At 30.7% G+C, this 17,570-nt stretch overlaps 3 protein-coding genes across 4 annotated transcripts; 2 read left to right on the top strand and 1 right to left on the bottom strand.

The window, feature by feature from the left end:
- Nucleotides 1–2,715: 2,715 nt before the first annotated feature.
- Nucleotides 2,716–7,244, top strand: LOC126773993 (cationic amino acid transporter 4). Of its 2 annotated transcripts, none has more exons than XM_050495275.1 (7): nucleotides 2,716–2,788; nucleotides 2,996–3,145; nucleotides 3,273–3,521; nucleotides 3,820–4,799; nucleotides 4,905–5,121; nucleotides 5,654–5,815; nucleotides 6,200–7,244. In XM_050495275.1, exons 2-7 carry the CDS (start codon nucleotides 3,004–3,006, stop codon nucleotides 6,418–6,420), a joined length of 1,971 nt encoding a protein of 656 aa, XP_050351232.1. In that variant the 5' UTR covers nucleotides 2,716–2,788; nucleotides 2,996–3,003; the 3' UTR covers nucleotides 6,421–7,244. The 2 variants fall into 2 exon arrangements, with proteins under 2 accessions (XP_050351232.1, XP_050351231.1); XM_050495274.1 differs by lacking the exon at nucleotides 2,716–2,788 and adding an exon at nucleotides 2,820–2,870.
- Nucleotides 7,245–8,162: 918 nt separating this feature from the next.
- Nucleotides 8,163–12,058, bottom strand: LOC126773999 (acetyl-coenzyme A transporter 1). Its single transcript, XM_050495283.1, has 8 exons — nucleotides 11,894–12,058; nucleotides 11,556–11,786; nucleotides 11,111–11,400; nucleotides 10,545–10,902; nucleotides 10,328–10,447; nucleotides 10,071–10,253; nucleotides 9,661–9,882; nucleotides 8,163–9,377 (listed from the first exon to the last, which is right to left on the bottom strand). The coding sequence occupies exons 2-8, from the start codon at nucleotides 11,766–11,768 to the stop codon at nucleotides 9,210–9,212; spliced, it is 1,554 nt and encodes a 517-aa protein (XP_050351240.1). The 5' UTR covers nucleotides 11,769–11,786; nucleotides 11,894–12,058; the 3' UTR covers nucleotides 8,163–9,209.
- Nucleotides 12,059–13,514: 1,456 nt separating this feature from the next.
- LOC126773998 (uncharacterized protein F21D5.5) lies at nucleotides 13,515–17,032 on the top strand. Its single transcript, XM_050495281.1, has 6 exons — nucleotides 13,515–13,782; nucleotides 13,849–14,543; nucleotides 14,742–15,011; nucleotides 15,451–15,600; nucleotides 16,285–16,490; nucleotides 16,853–17,032. The coding sequence occupies exons 1-6, from the start codon at nucleotides 13,650–13,652 to the stop codon at nucleotides 16,974–16,976; spliced, it is 1,578 nt and encodes a 525-aa protein (XP_050351238.1). The 5' UTR covers nucleotides 13,515–13,649; the 3' UTR covers nucleotides 16,977–17,032.
- Nucleotides 17,033–17,570: the final 538 nt, after the last annotated feature.

Here is a 17,570-nt window from a genome sequence, read left to right as displayed (position 1 = left end):
ATTAGTAATAAATAAAGTTTAAAGGGAAAACAAAAATATTCCTTATGTGTAGATATTATAATATATATGTATCGTATGTATCGATACAGTCTTTGCTTGCACTATGCAGAAAATACGATCCTTTTGTTAATGTAATTAAAAAACTTTGTAAACAATATTTATTTCATGTAAATATACGTAGTTAGTAGCATGAGAATAGTAATAAATTATAATTATACAACAACAAAGACAAACAGTACAGTTTGTTGCAAATGTTTATAAAGACGTGTTTCATTATTATCTAATTGTATTTATTTATATTATAAACTGTGACATGTAATAATAATTTATGTTTGTATACCTACAGTTACACATACTAGAAGTAGAATGTGAATTAAATTGTTTGAGGAAATTATTGCATTTCTTATTACGTACAATATGGACTAAGAACCTATTAATCAGAAAACTATAATTTAAGTAAATTAAGTTTTTTTATTTGTTTGATTTTAATCTATATACATTTATAACATATAAAAGTCACTGAGTAACTTTATTCTATTTCTTTTATTTAGGCTAAACCAAGACTAACCCCCTAAATATGTGATTCTGATTTGCTGTTTGATTTCTAATTAATAAATCATAAACAAAAGTATGTATCGTTTCGAAAAAGTGGAATAGGTATCTTTATCTTACATTTAAGTAAAAGCGATCAAGTCTTGTTGTGAAAGCAAACTTGTTATTACATGTTTTGTGCTTAATTATATTGCCGACCAAGTAAAAAGTTATGAAATGAATTAACCTTGTTCAGGTCATTTCACTGTTAATATCGCAGCAACAGGTAAGGTGTGGTCCGTATTGTAAATATGCAAACGACCGCTTCATAGGTCACATTAATCGAACCTACCTACTTTTGTTTGTATACAACAGACTACTAATTGAATCAATATGTAGGTACCGCTAAAAAAATAAACGTGAAAGTAAACAATGACTTAATTATGGCCAGGGGAGCTAGAATTTCGTCTGTGATGACTTATGTTTAATATCGATAGAGATTAAAGTTCAGATCAGTTCAAAAACAACAACAACAAAACAAAAAAATGGTTTTAGTTTACTAAACATTTCTGAAACTGAAAACTTTTGTTATGTTGAAAACCCGACAAAGTTGTTATTTTCTCACTGTGTAATGTGTTTATTCTTAAAGATGAATGGAAGGTTGTAGGATATAAATATTAAAGGAAATAAGGTAGTGGTACCATGTACACGACCTGCTCGGCTGAGCTTGGCTGTGGAGCCGTACCGCAAGTTTATGTCTATCGTAAGTAAGAAGCAACACATAAGATAAAGGGAGAAAGGTTGGAACTTAAAACACGTTCCAGTAAGGTTTGGTGGATACATATGGAATAATTTAATTATTAAATATTATATCCATTTTTGTCTTTATTGACATGACAAATTCACAGGTTTCACATAGTATTTTCTAAAATATGTCTTTACGAGAACTTTAACCAGCAGTTACGTCAAACCCTTTTTATTTGATGATTTTTACCTACTCTTAAATAATTTCAAAAGTAGGTAGTTCATATTTACTGAATGAAGTAAACGTTCATTTTTAGTTATTTAATTTTCTACTGAAGCTTGTCTTTTTACTGAAGATCTTTTCTCAAGTTAAGGCTATCGGAGCTGTAATATTATATTTCAAATGCATATGCACATAGAACAAACAAAATAATAATATCTAATCTATGTTACTGGTTAATAAAAGTAGCAAGCTGAGATTAGATCCTTTAAGGATGCTTTATTAGTGATTATATGAATCGAATCGAGTACTATTCGATTCATATTCATAGATAACTCTAAAATCTATTTTCGTTTGATATTTAGGTAATTGTAACAATCACCAAATATTACCTACTTAATATCATTTACCGTTTTCTGACGTCCGTATATATGTATTTATATACCTACTCGTAGGGGTATCTATATAATTTCAGTTTATTAATTTGCAAAGCACAAGATATGTAGTTTTATTAATATAAATATTTTTTTGTTTCATGATCCCATGGTTCTCGTTATCAATGACAGTTATTAATTGTGTTTTTATTATTTACTATCTCAATGCCTATAACCGATTATACATCAATGTAAGTATTTTAAAGTTTGAGTACCTAGGCGACCGAGATCCTCTCCGCTCTAATATACCTAATTACAATAACATATTTTGTATTAGTTATAAAAAATTGCGTTTTTTCAGGAAATATACCTATATAGAAAAACTTTAGAAACAAAACCTTGTCAAAATACAAAATTTAAGCTATTTCCGAAATACAATAAATATAAGTATATAATAATGTCCTCCAGACTGATTTCGGCCACGGCGGCCAAACTCTAGAGATTAGCCAACTGCGCAGGAGATATTATAGTGCACAAGTGTGTGCGCAAACACAGGTGCACTCTCTCTTCCCTTACTCTCATAAGTATATAATATATACAGAAATTGCACATTAAATATTATAATAATAAATTGACAGTGGACCAAAGAATAAATATTATTAAGTAGTCCATGATCATTTGGATTAATTAAATGAATATCCATATAGAAATAAGAATAGGAGTTATAAGGTCCCAATAGAATTTTAAGTATATGCATTACAACGTAAATAAAAGTGCGGCCATTCCAAAGAAATCGATTGAATGCGCGCGCAGACTTTTTCAGCAAACCTATCATAGGAACATTGCAAACATCGTCAGCTGGTTTGATAGATAAAAGTAATAATCTTGTGTTCAAAGAAAAAAAAAACATAAAATTGCTGTACGTTATTGAATCCTTTGTGATTTGGTTAACTTATCTTTGTTACACGTGCATTTCAAGTGTTACTGCTTTATGTCTTTAGGTTATGTAAATGTACTTTTGTTCTTTAAGAAGATATAAAGAAGTTGACACAAGAACAGAATTTTTGCCTTTAGTTTGACATAATAATATTGCACATCTTCATAAAAATCATTTATATATTTGTAGGCCCCACCATGCCAGGCGCAAGGCATAAAATTCTGGGACATGTTCTCTCGGGGTTCTGTCATAAAATGAACCGACGTAAGCCTATATATGGCGACTCCTTGGATACTCCACTTAACCGTTGTCTCACAACTTTTGACATCACTTTATTAGGTAAGTTATTTTATACATCATTTGTTTATATAAATAATGTATCAATTAAAAACTATAAATACTTCTGTTACTAAAAAAAAATACAATTTTTTTAAAAACTTGTCTCTAGGCAAAATAAAATTTTTAGGTGTAGGTCATATGGTTGGAGCTGGTATTTATGTGTTAACGGGAGCAGTAGCCCGCAATATGGCGGGACCAGCAACGGCTCTAAGTTTCCTCTTAGCTGGTATTACTTCTACGCTAGCTGCTTTGTGCTATGCTGAATTCGGGACTAGAATACCAAGGGCTGGAAGTGCGTATGCTTATACTTATGTCAGCATTGGTGAATTTTGGGCGTTTATTATTGGTTGGAATATTGTACTAGAATATATGATAGGTAAGTGACATTTTTTTATGACAAATTTGGTTCATTGAAAAGTAAAATATGTACCTACTGCTGGTACATAGACGTTAAATTTAATGCTCATTTACTGGATAGGTACCTGACAGAACATCTTTTATCATATTAATATGCACTTTTATCATACACGAGAAAAAAGCACAGTATAAGAGTAACTGGGGCTTGCTGGCGTGTATTTGAATTCACGATGTTTAGTAAAATTTTTCCTTTAGGTTACCTTGGATCGAGTAAATAGTTTTTTTTTTTAATTTACGAGTACGTACTTTATTTCTAGGTGCTGCATCGGTTGCCAGAGCTTGGTCGGGATATTTAGATGCAATGCTAGATGGTGCAATTAGCAATGCAACAATAGCAGTAACAGGCGATCTACATGAGACACTTCTGAGTAGATATCCTGATGTGTTAGCTTTTCTTATTTGTATTGTAGCGTCTTTAATATTAGCAGTGGGCGTCAAAACCTCAGCTTATATTAACAATGGACTTACAATTCTAAATCTTATAGTAATTTCACTGGTAATATTTCTAGGATTCTATTATGCTGACCTCAGTAACTGGTCTGAAAAGAACGGTGGCTTTATGCCATTTGGTTTTAGTGGAGTTCTCGCTGGTGCAGCTACTTGTTTTTATGCATTCGTTGGTTTTGATAGCATATCTGCCTCTAGTGAAGAAGCAAAGGACCCTACACGATCCATTCCTATAGCGACTATCTTGTCGATGGCCATGGTAGCTTTTGGTTATATTCTTGTTGCGATAGCTTTAACTTTGATGGTGCCTTATACCAGTATAAATCCTGATGCTGCTTTACCTGCAGCTTTAGGTGCTGTACATGCAGACTGGGCAAAATATGCAGTAGCGGTTGGTGCAGTTTGCGGAATGACTACAACTTTGTTAGGTTCTTTATTCTCTTTACCCCGTTGCTTATATGCTATGTCAGCTGACGGACTTTTGTTCGGTTTTCTTAGCGACGTTAATAATAAATCACAAATTCCTATTTCAAATCTTATAATATCTGGGTTATCATCAGCTTTTATTGCATTATTATTCGATTTAGAGAAACTAGTAGAGTTTATGTCGATTGGCACATTGTTGGCATATACGATCGTCAGCGCAGCCGTTATTATTCTGCGTTATCGGCCAGCGCCACCTTCGGAAGACAAGATCTTCGGTTCTCCTCATTTGGATTCACCTATAGACAGAGAAGATAGCTCTGCTACGGGTACTCCAGGAACTGACGGTGGATCTTCTTCTTCGGAGGTATTTTTTTAAAACTAATATTTTTTTGATTGGCAGCTTATTGCAGCTGTATATGGAATCAGAATTTGATCAGTGAAATATTGATGATTAAATGTAACTCACCAGATGTTCGAAGCACTGACGGTAGGTCGCCTACGCCCACAGTATGCTTGGCTAGAGCCACTGGCGGGGGGACGTGCGCCCGGTAGTGCGGTCACCAGCTGCGTGTATATCTTTACCGTTGCCGCCGCAGCGCTCTGTGCGCATAACCACTTCCTAGCGGAGCCTGCTGGCCTGTGGGCACTGTTGCCGGACTTTGTGCTAAGTTTCATTATTATTGCTTGTGAGTACTTTTAAAGCTTATTTATGATTAGTGATAAAAAATGAAGACTGACACTAGAGTTACGTATAAATGTTTGTACTTTTATATATAGGTTTCTTATAAAATTGATGTTAACGTCTGTTTATTTAAAACCAATACGCAACGGTCACTTCATCATACCCAATGCAGGTAGTTACATTGCATCGCATAATTTAACGATTTATACTATTGTTTTTTTTTATAAATATCACTTTATTTGAACCTGCTACCAAATACTAATTTAAAGGGTTGGTTTGTTAGCCATTATTAATATTTAATATTAGTTTAGGCGTCGTCTATTGTTTTTTGTAAAAGAATAAACCAAAGTAAATCTTAAGAGTGATATTTCACGAACCCAATTTAATATGTATATAAGTGTATAGATTACACTCCAATTGCCGTAGGACATTCCTTAATATATATTAAAAGTGGAGCATCTTCCAGTTCATTTCAAATATTAATAATAGATTAAATTATTTTCGATTTTTTATTGCTAAATGTTTATTTTTCACAGGTTTGGTTGTAATATGGGCCCATCAACAAAGTCCTGCACGTTTACCATTTCGAGTGCCATGGGTGCCTTTACTGCCGGCTGCTAGCGTCATGTTGAACGTAGAACTAATGATCAACCTCAATGCACTTACTTGGGCACGTTTCGCTATTTGGATGACATTTGGTAAGGAACTCTCAATAATTATCTTGAATATAATAAAATTGTAAATCCCAAAATATAAACACTACTTAAAAGTATCACATTGCAACCATTGCCAATATATCTGTTACGGATTACGTAACAGACGGATTAATATTGGCGGGAATTTAAAATAATCTCGTTAAAGTTTTTATTTTATCTTTGAGTGTATTTTAATATTATTCCTTGAACTTAACTAATTTCGATAATATTAGTTAACTATATATACCTAAAAAAGAACGAGAAAAAAGACAGGGTCGCTGACTTTTAAACACGTTTTATAACAGACTCTAGGTAAGGAAAAAGATGTATGAAATGATGAACAAGTGGTACGAAAATAATTTAATTTCTATTATTTTTATATTCTAGGTTTGCTCCTATATTTCCTGTACGGGATCCATCACACCAAGCTAGGAGAGGGTGTTACAGGCTTGCTATCTCGCTCTGGCAGTGGGACAGCCCATAGCTGGGGCTCCGTCGATAAAACTAGTTCTTTAGCGAGACGGGTGGGACGCTTGGGTCGCGGTGGTAAGAGTGATGATCGTAAACCAATCATATGCGATGACGAGCTCGCCAGACGGGAACCGTGATTTTAAATATAAGTTATTTTCCCAAAGTTTATTAACTTTTATGTTTAAACTATTTAATGAGTTAACATGTCTAAGTATTTTAAGTTAGAAGCTATGGGAACGGGACTTTTGATTTTAATTGGAGGTTTGTATACAAATTTGCAACTGGAAATAAATTAGTAGGTATCTACACCTTAATTGAGTTATTGTTCAAATATTTGTAATGGTAAAACTTGGCAAACGCCAAAGCACTATGCCCAAAGTGCGAGTGATTGAGTCGAATAAATTGCACCGAAAAAATCAAAATTTTGTTTGTTTTTATAATTGTTCAAACGGAAACTTACTTAGGAAGCAGTTGAAGCAGTAAAGAACTACTTAAAAGAAAAACTTGTATGTATTTATATCTAATAGAAGCTTGTTCAGGTAAAAAAACGTAAAATGTCCAAACAAAGCCCGCACTGCGATATCAGACCGTACTATTTTTATTTCCGGTTAAAATGGGTTATCGATTTCGGTTTAAATCCACACCGCATCCGTGACAGTATGAAATCACAAAATTGTTAATCCTTCAATTTCAATTGCGAATGTTAGAAGAATATACACGTGCGATTACAAGAGTTACAATAATGCAAAAATAAAACCACGTAATTACCATTTGCAGCCGGACTCTGTGCTTTTAACGAATATGATTATTAATCATTATTGCTATCTCATTCGCTTAATTGTCATTAAACAAAATATTTATTGGATTTTTGGTAAAAAAAAGTAAAGATGGTAATTGGTAAGTGAGTGCATAAACACTCTTGTTAGATTAATATATTGTTAAACATAATTGTTATATAACATAAATTGTATTCGTGAATGTATATAGAAACTTATAAATTTGTATAAGTACTAATTACTTAATAAAAAAATCGATATTTAATAATTACTTTTACCATTATGTTTAAAAAAATCTCGATTGTTTTAAGTAATGTATTTTAAATTAAATTGGTATGAAATTCGCTTCTCAAATTTGGAGTTGATAAGGGTTGTTTTTTAGGGATTGGGTGCCTCTTTAGAACAACACCCCCTTACCCCGCAGAGACGCGTAGTTTTTTATATGAGTTTGAAGTTACTGGCAACGGAACATTATTTTGCGTTTACATTTTCATATTTCAAGTTATAGAATACAATTATTTTATTTATATTTATAACAATTTATTTTTATTTTAAAATATTTTTTTATGTAAAGGCTAAAGCATGGGCCATTGCACATATTTTAAAACTTAATAAAAACAAATACGTCTCCGCGGGGTGAGGATTTTTTATTATTCTTTTGAAATGGGGCAGCCAACCCCTATCAAAAACAACCCTCACCAACCCCGAATTCGGGAAGCGAATTTGCAATCCCAATTAAACAATTGTTTAGATATTTTATAATCTATAACACTTAATAAGTGTATTTAAATATTTCAACCTATTTATCCAATATATTTGTATTGTAAATCAAAGCATAAATTAATTAAAAGCACAAATACGTAGTAAATGTTTGTTAGCACTCCGCGCAATATTAAAAATAAGATTTTTAAACAAAATATAAATATATATATAATAACATTGTATAATTTCTTTTTAAATATTTTTCTATATAATATTATGTATGAAGTTGCCAAAATAAGCAAATATAATCGATCATCGATCGAAATAAAAAAGTAATATAATCTTGTATTCAAATTTTATTAAGTTATTAAATAGGTTCCAAGGAAAATTAAAATGCTTTATTATTATAAGTTCATATATTTACAACCGAATACTATAATTTATTTCATGGTCAAATGTGTAACCAACATACAATTTTAATTTGCTAGAAATAAGGAAGTATAATGAATCACATTGTGTCTATGAAATGTATTTTTCATCTTTATTCAAATACTTCTTTATTGTTTGAGTGTTTTATTATGAAATTATTACTTTTACCCGACAGCTATGTATTATAATTGCATATTAGTAAACATTTTTAAAACGAGTTATGTTAGTACTAGCTTCAAGTTTGAAAATTCACACTTATATACATATGATTATGTACTTTTAGTTAATTTTGAAACAATCGCATAAAAATGTCAAATTTATTGTTATACGTGTAAACTGTATATTTTAAGAAATGTTGATGTGTATATAAAGAAATTATAGACAATATACACAAGTTTAATTCCCTGTATTCACACAAACAATAAAACACAAATAATACTATGTTATTTCAATAAAACTAAATGAACTTTTGTACTATTTTAGGAGTAAAGAAATCAATACATAATATTATGATCTATAAATATTACAAATTAATTTATTAAATATCACAATAAAATTCGCCTAAATTCTTAATGATTAGTTTCTTCTCAGTGAGAAGATCTGTTCCCATTATAACATACTTGTTTGTTTATTTTAATTAAAATGAGAACAAAAATAACAAAAAACTGTGTTATGTATGCATGGCATAATAAAATAAATATTGTTTAATAATTATTAAAATATATAGACTTTTTAAATAATAGAAGATAAATATTTAAATATAACATTATTGCTCAGCAACAAAAGTTTAAACTTTGTATAGAGTAGAGACAAGTCATATACACTATAAATTCATTTATTACAAACCTTGGAATGAGAAATTGTATACAAACCAATCCACTTAGAGATGTATTCTTTTAAGATTCTTGTATCTTACAAGATAGTTCGAAGTTAAAGATGTTTTAGAAATTTTTGTTTCATATTTTGTGCTTATACTAATTACAAATAATATATTACATAATCAGTAATATAATTCAGTCTTATCTGTTATAACCGATTTGCCAAGCGGAAGCCGGCAATCTTTGTAGGCGGTTGATGGTTCTTCTGCCCCATTGCAGCCAGAGAAAGCCGGCTACGACACATATTACCACTTCTATATAGAAACCGTCAATTTGTGTTTCACATGAACCACCATTAGTCTTGCACTCCTAAAAATTATGAGAAAATATAAACATTTAAATATTAATTTTCTCTATTGATATAATTTTGAAAAGATATAAATAATTTTAATTATCTTTTGGAAATATTCAACATTTTATATGCTCAGTATTTTTAACAGTATAATCAATATTCAAATGAGTCATAAGGTGAAATGATACTAGTTGTAAAATTTATTTCCAGATTTAAATCAAACTTTCATAAATAATGAACAATAACTACATTTATATTTTAGGTAGAATATATTTAAATATTTTTTTATATAAAACTTACATCAGTTTCTAATTCTGTAGCACATGTGTTGTCACTAAGTTGAGGTGCATTGCATGTCTTATACGTTAAATGATCTATAGCCCAGAGTGCGAGTGTGTTAGGCCAGTTAGTACCCAAGTTTGAGACTGTGTTTAACAATGTCATGTAGGTACCACCAACTGTTGGATCTGATACTTTAGCAAAGAATGCCATCACCGCAACAAACATACAATACAAACATGTCTGAAAAACAAAATGTTCTTATTAAAATTTTGTTTTAGTTTTAGCAATTATTGGCACTTAACTTTAATGCACTAATAGGGGTTGTTTTTAATGCAACCCCTATTAGTGCATTATTAATCAAATTATTTTTTAAGATAATCTAAGCAGCTTTTGCATGAATACAAAAAATATTCAATAAATAAACTAACCTGATGGAATACATAGAGCAGCATCAGAACGAATAGGTAAGAATATGAAGGACCAGAGTCACCAAGAAGACTTGGAGTAAGAGCAACAAGAGCGGCTGCTAAGGGGCCGACTAATAGTCGTAGTGGAAAAGCACGCAACCATAGAGACAGTGGCTCGGGTCCTGTTGTATGTTTTGCAAGAATCTGTAAAAAGATATAAGTACACAATTGAATATAAAATTGATTTAGTAGTTATCTGACAGGCGGTATGTACATACCACAGGCATAATGATTTGAACTGGGACTAATGGTACGGCCAGTAGTGCCAAGTCCTCTCGAGGAACTCCTGCCTCTACAAGCTTCAATCCTGATACTGCATCACTTGCACAAAAGCCAAGCTAAAATATGTAACGAAAATACAATTTACTTCACCTTTGAACACTTGAAGGTTAAGATAAAATTCAATGTATACTTAAATAATATTTATAAGTTTACCTTAGCAGTAAATAGCACCAGAGCTAAAGTCCTTACTGCCGGTAGCTTTACAATAGTTAAAAGCTGTTTGTATGCATTTACAATATCTTTCATGCCCTTTGATTGAGATTCCTTCGGGTCAACTTGGTCGTTGGCTTCATGTTTTAATATTGCAACAAATGTTGTTGTAACAATAAACACCCAGCCCCAGAATAAAAGAAAACTAGCCAATGTCACAAGACCTGTTTCTTCAGGTATGGTTCTCAGATATTTGTTACAAAAGTATGGAGATTCCAATGCCAAAAATAAGACATAGCCAAGGAAGAATCCTGCTGTTTGCCCAACTGTATTACATGTGGAGGCGTGTCCCACATTACGTCTAGAAGAAAATATTCATTGAGGTTTCAAACAAAATATGTATTGAGTGTTTAAACAATATGAAAAACAATGTTGTATATGCAATTTAAAAAACTTGCATTTCAATATCAATTAGTACATTAATTAATGTATACCTAATTCAAGTAAATAATCATCATATACAAATTTACATGCAAATTTTCTGTTAAAAATAATAAAATATTTATCACCTTTTCAGCATTGTTAAGGCCCAACCATCAACTGCAATATCTTGAGTGGCAGCCAAAAAGTTAAGTAATAAAAATGATACAGTAAGAATTGTCATAGATGGAGCTTGTTCATCAGATCCAAGCCAGTCAGTCACACTATTAGACATTATAATCATGCCAATACCAATAAGATATTGCACTGGCACAAGCCATGTTTTTCTTCTTCCAAATTCAGGCCAAAATATAGCATCCACTATTGGCGCCCAGAGCAGTTTTACACTAAAGGGCCAATTGACGAAACTAAACTCAGCCTGAAAAACATGACATAAAATATATTGTTAGAAATTTTAATTGCTTTTTCGTGATTGTAATAAATTTAGATTCTAAAAATAAACGATAACTTTAAATTATGTGTTTCCACTTTTATGGTTGGTTTGTATTCTTACAAGAAATTCAAAGAAATAACCTGTTGCGTGTATGTTATTCCTCGGTTTTGTAATAACATAGGAACTGCTCCTGCAAGTCCCAAAGGAATGCCTTGAAGAGTATATAAAAATAAGAGCACAGCAATATTAATTTCATCTCCTTTGATGTTGCTTTGGCCGGTGTGCGAAGTCGTATCGCCATTTTCAAGCAATTCTTCATTTTCAATCGAACGTTTTCTTTTTGTCAGAGACATAATTATCGCGAACAGTGTCTGAAATTGTTATTTTAAAATTTAGCTTTCTATAGCACATGTTAACAAATTACGATATCGGTTAAAGTAAGTTAAAATGAAATAATTATTTGTTAAATAAATAGTACCTTAATTGTCACTGATCAAAGAGACCTTGGATATAAAGTATAAAATCAAATAGTTCAATTATTCAATTTTGTCCTTCAATTATTAAATTTTATTTGTAAAGATTTCGTATTTACAAATCCTCCACACATATAATACCACGTAAACTTCAGATTTCAGAAATCCAACGTAGGTGCTAATGACACTGACAAGTGACACTACATAGCAGCCAATTATTAGCAATCATTTATTAAATATTTCGTTCAGTAATTATAATTTGTTTCATAATTTATCAAAACAAATCATATAAAATGTAATTTCGATTTATTTCAACATTCGACTATTACAGATTAGTTGCTCTATTATTGCTTGTTGCCATATTAAGCTAAAGTATATACAAGCCCGTATTAAGTGTCAATAACATTGGCGGTATTCAGCCGAATTGTGTTAGTTTGGTTCATGGAATCTTGAATTTTGACACTCTCCGCTAACAGTCTTAGCAGACTGGTCATGAGACCAAACTGAAATGCTTCAAACTGAATATGAATTCAGTTTGAAGAAACACAGATATTTGTATTATGTATCAATCTCATAATAAGCTTATATTTACATTATTGAGTTTTTATGGAAGCGTGGAATAAAGATAAAATTTTACAGCTTAAAGTACTTTATCGAAATAGCCTAATAATATGAGATCCTAAATGATCAACATGAAAACAAAGTTTATCATTCCGTCACTGAATTTTCAGACTTTTATGTACATATAAAAGTTTTTTTTATTGTTTAAGAAAATATATCATAATTGAGAATGCTATAGGAATTAGGACTATAGGATATAAGAAAGAGTCATTTTAAATTTTATATAAATGATAGCTGAAGATTTAATAATAAATTTAATTTATATTATTTCCAAGAGGAACTAGAATATTAATTAACATAAAACCTTTCAAAGGCGGCTTAAATTTTCAATATGACTGTCTAACTACCTAACATGCGCAGAAAATAATCAGATTATTCATTAACGATTACGATTACAATATGTATTAATCAATCACGATTACAGTATGACAAAAGTAATCTTACTGGTGGTAGAGCTTTGTGCAAGCTCGCCTGGGTAGATATTCTATCGCAAAACAGCAGTACTTGGTATTTTTGTGTTCCGGTTTGAAGGGTAAATGAGCCAGTGTAATTACAGGCACAAGGGGCATAACATCTTAGTTTCCAAGTTTGGTGGCACATTGGCTATATAAGTGATGGTTAACATTTCTTACAATGCCAATATCTATGAGCGTTGGGAACCACTTACCATCAGGTGGCCCATTTGCTCGTCCGCCTTCCTATTCTATAAAAAAAGTAAAGTGAGTGAGTGCCCCAGATCATTCCCGATCACCCTCTTATGAATATATATGTTTGTTTTGCAATCGCGACTTATTTTATAAAGTTAATAAAATTCTATAAGTACAAACCCGCATTTTTTATTGAACGGTCTATACAGAATGTACTATAGGCCAGGAAGTAAATAGTTCTACATTGGCTTAATACATTAAACAGCCCAACAATTTAGCTAAACATCAGCTGAATTCACAGGCACAACGTGTATTGGAGTGCGAAGGACTTTTAGCTAAATGTCAATGTCACTTTACGCCTCAATTTTTGAAATAAACTTTCACACAATACACAAATTTAATAATAATATTTTGTTGTACTTAGTATCAACAATAAAATTTGTTCTTTTTTAATCACTTATAAAAGTTTATTTATAAATTTAAATCATTGAGTATGCTGCGCCAGTGTTTTTTACGCTGCTTATTAGATTCGCATGCGCCTGTTAAATTACCTCATAATGAGGAAGTTTTGATAGGTCGCAGTAAAGTCACCAAAATTAGAGATCAGTCTTGTTCTCGTCAACAAAGTAAGCTAATATAAAATTTTATTTGTTATTTTTGTAATTTGTAAAAAAATCTTACATTAATTATAGTCAGTTTAAAGGCAGACTGTGAAGAGTGCGAAGTTGAAATTAAGCCAATAGGTATAAATCCTTCTGGCTTAGACGGATTCGCTTTACAAAGAAATGGACTGTATACAGTGAAACATGGTAGTAGAATTGAAATTTTATTGAATAACTACATACATGTAATTGAGTTTGACCCACCACCTGACTGTGACATAACTAATAATAATAAAAGGAAGCTAGAAGAGGAAAAGCATGAAATATCACCGAGGAAAAAGTCAAAAACTCAATCAGAATTGGAGCAATCCTCAAATATAAAAGAAGCTATGGAGAATATTTGGGAGGAAGTTGATAGAGGGGAAGTTTATGTATTTACCACTAAGGGTGTTAAGTCTAGCCAAAAAATTGCTGCTTTTGATATGGATGGCACATTGATTAAGACAAAGTCTGGCAAAGTGCATCCTGTTGATACTAATGATTGGCAAATAGCCTTCCCTCAAGCCTCAAAGAAATTAACTGAAAAATTAAATGATGATTACAAGATTGTAATCTTCAGTAACCAATCTCCAATTGGAAGTGGAAGGGTTAAAATTGATGATTTTAAGAAGAAAATTGAGGGTATCGTTGCAAAATTAAATGTTCCAATACAAGTTTATTTGGCTACTGGAAAAGGATTTTATAGAAAGCCTGGTCTGGGTATGTGGAGAGTACTCTCTGAACAGGTTAGATTTTATCATGACCTTACAAAGAAACTAAACATTATTTTATAACGTCTTTAATTTTGGTTTTCTACTAATCCTGATTAAAAGTATATTAACATTATGTTATGTAATTCAAGAACAATTATATTCTCATATCTATTCTATTATTAGATAACACTAACTATTAACTTTAACATAATAATTATAAATTAATTTCAGAAAAATGACAATCTCACCATTGACATGGATATTAGCTTTTTCTGTGGAGACGCTGCAGGTAGAGCAGCTAATTGGGCTCCAGGGAAAAAGAAAGATCATTCTATGGCTGATATACTATTTGCAGAAAATCTGGGACTTAAATTTTATACACCAGAACAGTTTTTCCTTGGTCATTCCATAGCAAATGTCCCAATGATTAGACCAGATTTTAACCCTAAGGAATTAAAAGCAGAGGCATTCAATGATGCTTTAATAAGTAAAGAAAAAGAGGTAAAGATAAATGATAATCATATTCATATAGATTCTTTTAATTGTTGGTACGTAATGGTAGTTGTGAGAATGTGTACTGTTTTAACTGTTTTTTTATTAATAATAGTGTACTGCAGATACTTCTACTTGTTACATTACATTTAAGTAATTTGTATTTGTAATTATTTGGTGTAAACAATTGGCCTAAATATATAAATTACTTTTATCATCTTTTTATTATATTCAACAAATTTATTTTGTTAAACCAAATGTTTCATTCATAGAGAGCGTAATAACTATAGCATTTTTTATCTATACTGTCTTAAAATTACTTTTATAATAAAAAGTAAAATAAGTTGTGTATATAAACCATGCAAAACTTATAAATATCATTATATAAAATTATAAGTTACTCTTTTTTGAACTACATCTAACTATAATGTATTGAATGATTTTTCAGCTACTCGTCTTAGTTGGTTTTCCTGGTAGTGGCAAATCTTTCTTAGCAAAAACAATTGTGGAGAAATCTGGGAATAAATATGCAATTGTTTGTCGTGATGTCATGGGTACATGGCAAAAGTGTGCAACTGAAGCTACTAAACTATTACAGGTATTTTATTACTTTCACCTAACATTGTTAAATATACTAAGTAAATATTTAATAATATTTTTAAAATTATTGACTTCACTAGGTCAATATCACGATCAAATAAGGTGTTTTTTTATGACTAAAGCTACTAATAAAATGATATAGTGTAAATGAAGTGCAATATAAAAAGAAAAGCACTACATTTTTTTAATAGAATGGGCTATGGCTTTTTTAATAGGTGGTTGGGCAAATGGGCTACATGATGGTAGAAGTCAACACCTCCTGTAGACATTGACCTTATATCGCCAATGCACCACCAACCTTGGGAACTAAGATGTTAAGTTCTTTGTGTGTATTATTACATAAAATGTCTAAAAGAATTTTGGTGTAGTTTCATAATATACATAGTGTAATTGTTAAGGTGTTTTAACTAAGATGCACTAAATTGTCTTGTCTTAAATATTTTCATAACCATTGGCTCTAAAGTTGAAAAACAGTATCATGAATTTCAAGGAAACTAATAGGTGTTTGAGAACACAAAAAATTGCAAAGTATTCAACCATTAAATAGTTTTATTTATGTCATACATCGAATACTGATAAAAACATTTCATTCTATCTATGCAAATTTGTGCTTTTTATTTTAATTTATAGTTGGATAATTGATTTTTATGTATACTTAAGAATCTTAAATATCAATTTACAGCAAGGTAAAAGCGTCATTGTCGATAGTACTAATCCGGATAAAGAATCTAGGGCTCGCTGGACGAACCTCGCAAAAAACATGAAGATTCAGTGCCGTTGCGCCAGAATGATGACAACAAAGGCACACGCTTTACATAATAACAAGTTTAGGGAGATAATGAAGATAAAGCATGTGCCAGTTAACGATATCGTATTCCATACTTATAAGTAAGTATTCTTTTAAAAGATAATTGTCATGATAAATTTCAAAATAAACACTTCTTAATTAATACATCTTTATTAATAATACAACATTATTCTATGTACCTACTTTTACTTTCAAAGTTTCGATAACAACTTCGCTGGTGTTTAAAACTCAATTTTTATTGCGAATAGTAACCTATGAACTCAAGATCTCGACCAATTATATCGCGTCATAGTTGTTTATACACTCCTCTTGTGATTGGAATAGTAATAGACTAGGCGTCTTACGTAGCTTTTGAGTGAAACATAATTTTGTTACCTCAATATAACATTCTTAATTCTCTTATTCACTTTTTATAATATAATTAATTGTATTTTTTTTTCAGTAACAAATTTGTTGAGCCAACTTTGAACGAAGGTTTTCAAGAAGTAATTGAAGTCAAATTCAATCCATGTTTTGATAACAAGAGAGCTGAAAATATGTATAGATATTATTTGTTAGAGAAATGAAATAATTGTATTTAAGAAAAATTGTTAATGTGGTCAAATAAAACTTAAATTATTTAGCACATTTTTTATTGCAAATAGAACTGACAAATGACAAGTTACACAGCACATTTACGAAGTTATTACTAATTAGGCCGAAAGCCGTTAACGTTCTATATTCATAATTTTTAGATTTTTAGCCATGTTGCATTTAAACCATTTCACATTAATAATGAACATCTACAAAAATATTCGTTTTATGTCCAAAAAATAGCAATAATTTTACCAAATTATTTAATATACATTTATACATCGTTAACTACTTATCTCTGTAAAACATTTAAAAAATTTAATTGTTGCAAGGCGAACAAAACAATAAAAGGTGAAGATTGCATGTTTTTAATTAAACCGACTAAATATTGAAGCCTACTTATCCTTTTTTTATTTTAAAAATGATTTTGCTTTTAACTAATAAGTGCAAAAATATGTTTTACTTTATGTACGAACGTCTTAATTTTAACAAACATTTATATTCCTTAATTTAAAGCACATTAGGTATATATTGCAATTTTTTTCAATTAACTTAGATTATATTATGTTGAGAAAATGCATTGATTT

Source organism: Nymphalis io, chromosome 15 (genome assembly GCF_905147045.1).
Source record: "Nymphalis io chromosome 15, ilAglIoxx1.1, whole genome shotgun sequence".
Classification (NCBI taxonomy): domain Eukaryota; kingdom Metazoa; phylum Arthropoda; class Insecta; order Lepidoptera; family Nymphalidae; genus Nymphalis; species Nymphalis io.
This window is presented reverse-complemented; position numbering and strand designations above follow the sequence as displayed.

What these genes read in the sequence shown, in the direction of transcription:
- LOC126773993 (XM_050495274.1), top strand. An exon ending in TGTACTAGAATATATGATAG is followed by an intron (nt 3,522 to 3,819) that starts GTAAGTGACATT and finishes CTTTATTTCTAG; the next exon opens with GTGCTGCATCGGTTGCCAGA. An exon ending in CGCTATTTGGATGACATTTG is followed by an intron (nt 5,816 to 6,199) that starts GTAAGGAACTCT and finishes TTTATATTCTAG; the next exon opens with GTTTGCTCCTATATTTCCTG.
- LOC126773999 (XM_050495283.1), bottom strand. Translation starts at nt 11,768, where the DNA reads ATGTCTCTGACAAAAAGAAAACGTTCGATTGAAAATGAAGAATTGCTT. An exon ending in TGGTGCTATTTACTGCTAAG is followed by an intron (nt 10,448 to 10,544) that starts GTAAACTTATAA and finishes TACATATTTTAG; the next exon opens with CTTGGCTTTTGTGCAAGTGA. An exon ending in CTACAGAATTAGAAACTGAT is followed by an intron (nt 9,378 to 9,660) that starts GTAAGTTTTATA and finishes CATAATTTTTAG; the next exon opens with GAGTGCAAGACTAATGGTGG.
- LOC126773998 (XM_050495281.1), top strand. Translation starts at nt 13,650, where the DNA reads ATGCTGCGCCAGTGTTTTTTACGCTGCTTATTAGATTCGCATGCGCCT. An exon ending in TAATAAGTAAAGAAAAAGAG is followed by an intron (nt 15,012 to 15,450) that starts GTAAAGATAAAT and finishes ATGATTTTTCAG; the next exon opens with CTACTCGTCTTAGTTGGTTT. An exon ending in ATCGTATTCCATACTTATAA is followed by an intron (nt 16,491 to 16,852) that starts GTAAGTATTCTT and finishes TTTTTTTTTCAG; the next exon opens with TAACAAATTTGTTGAGCCAA.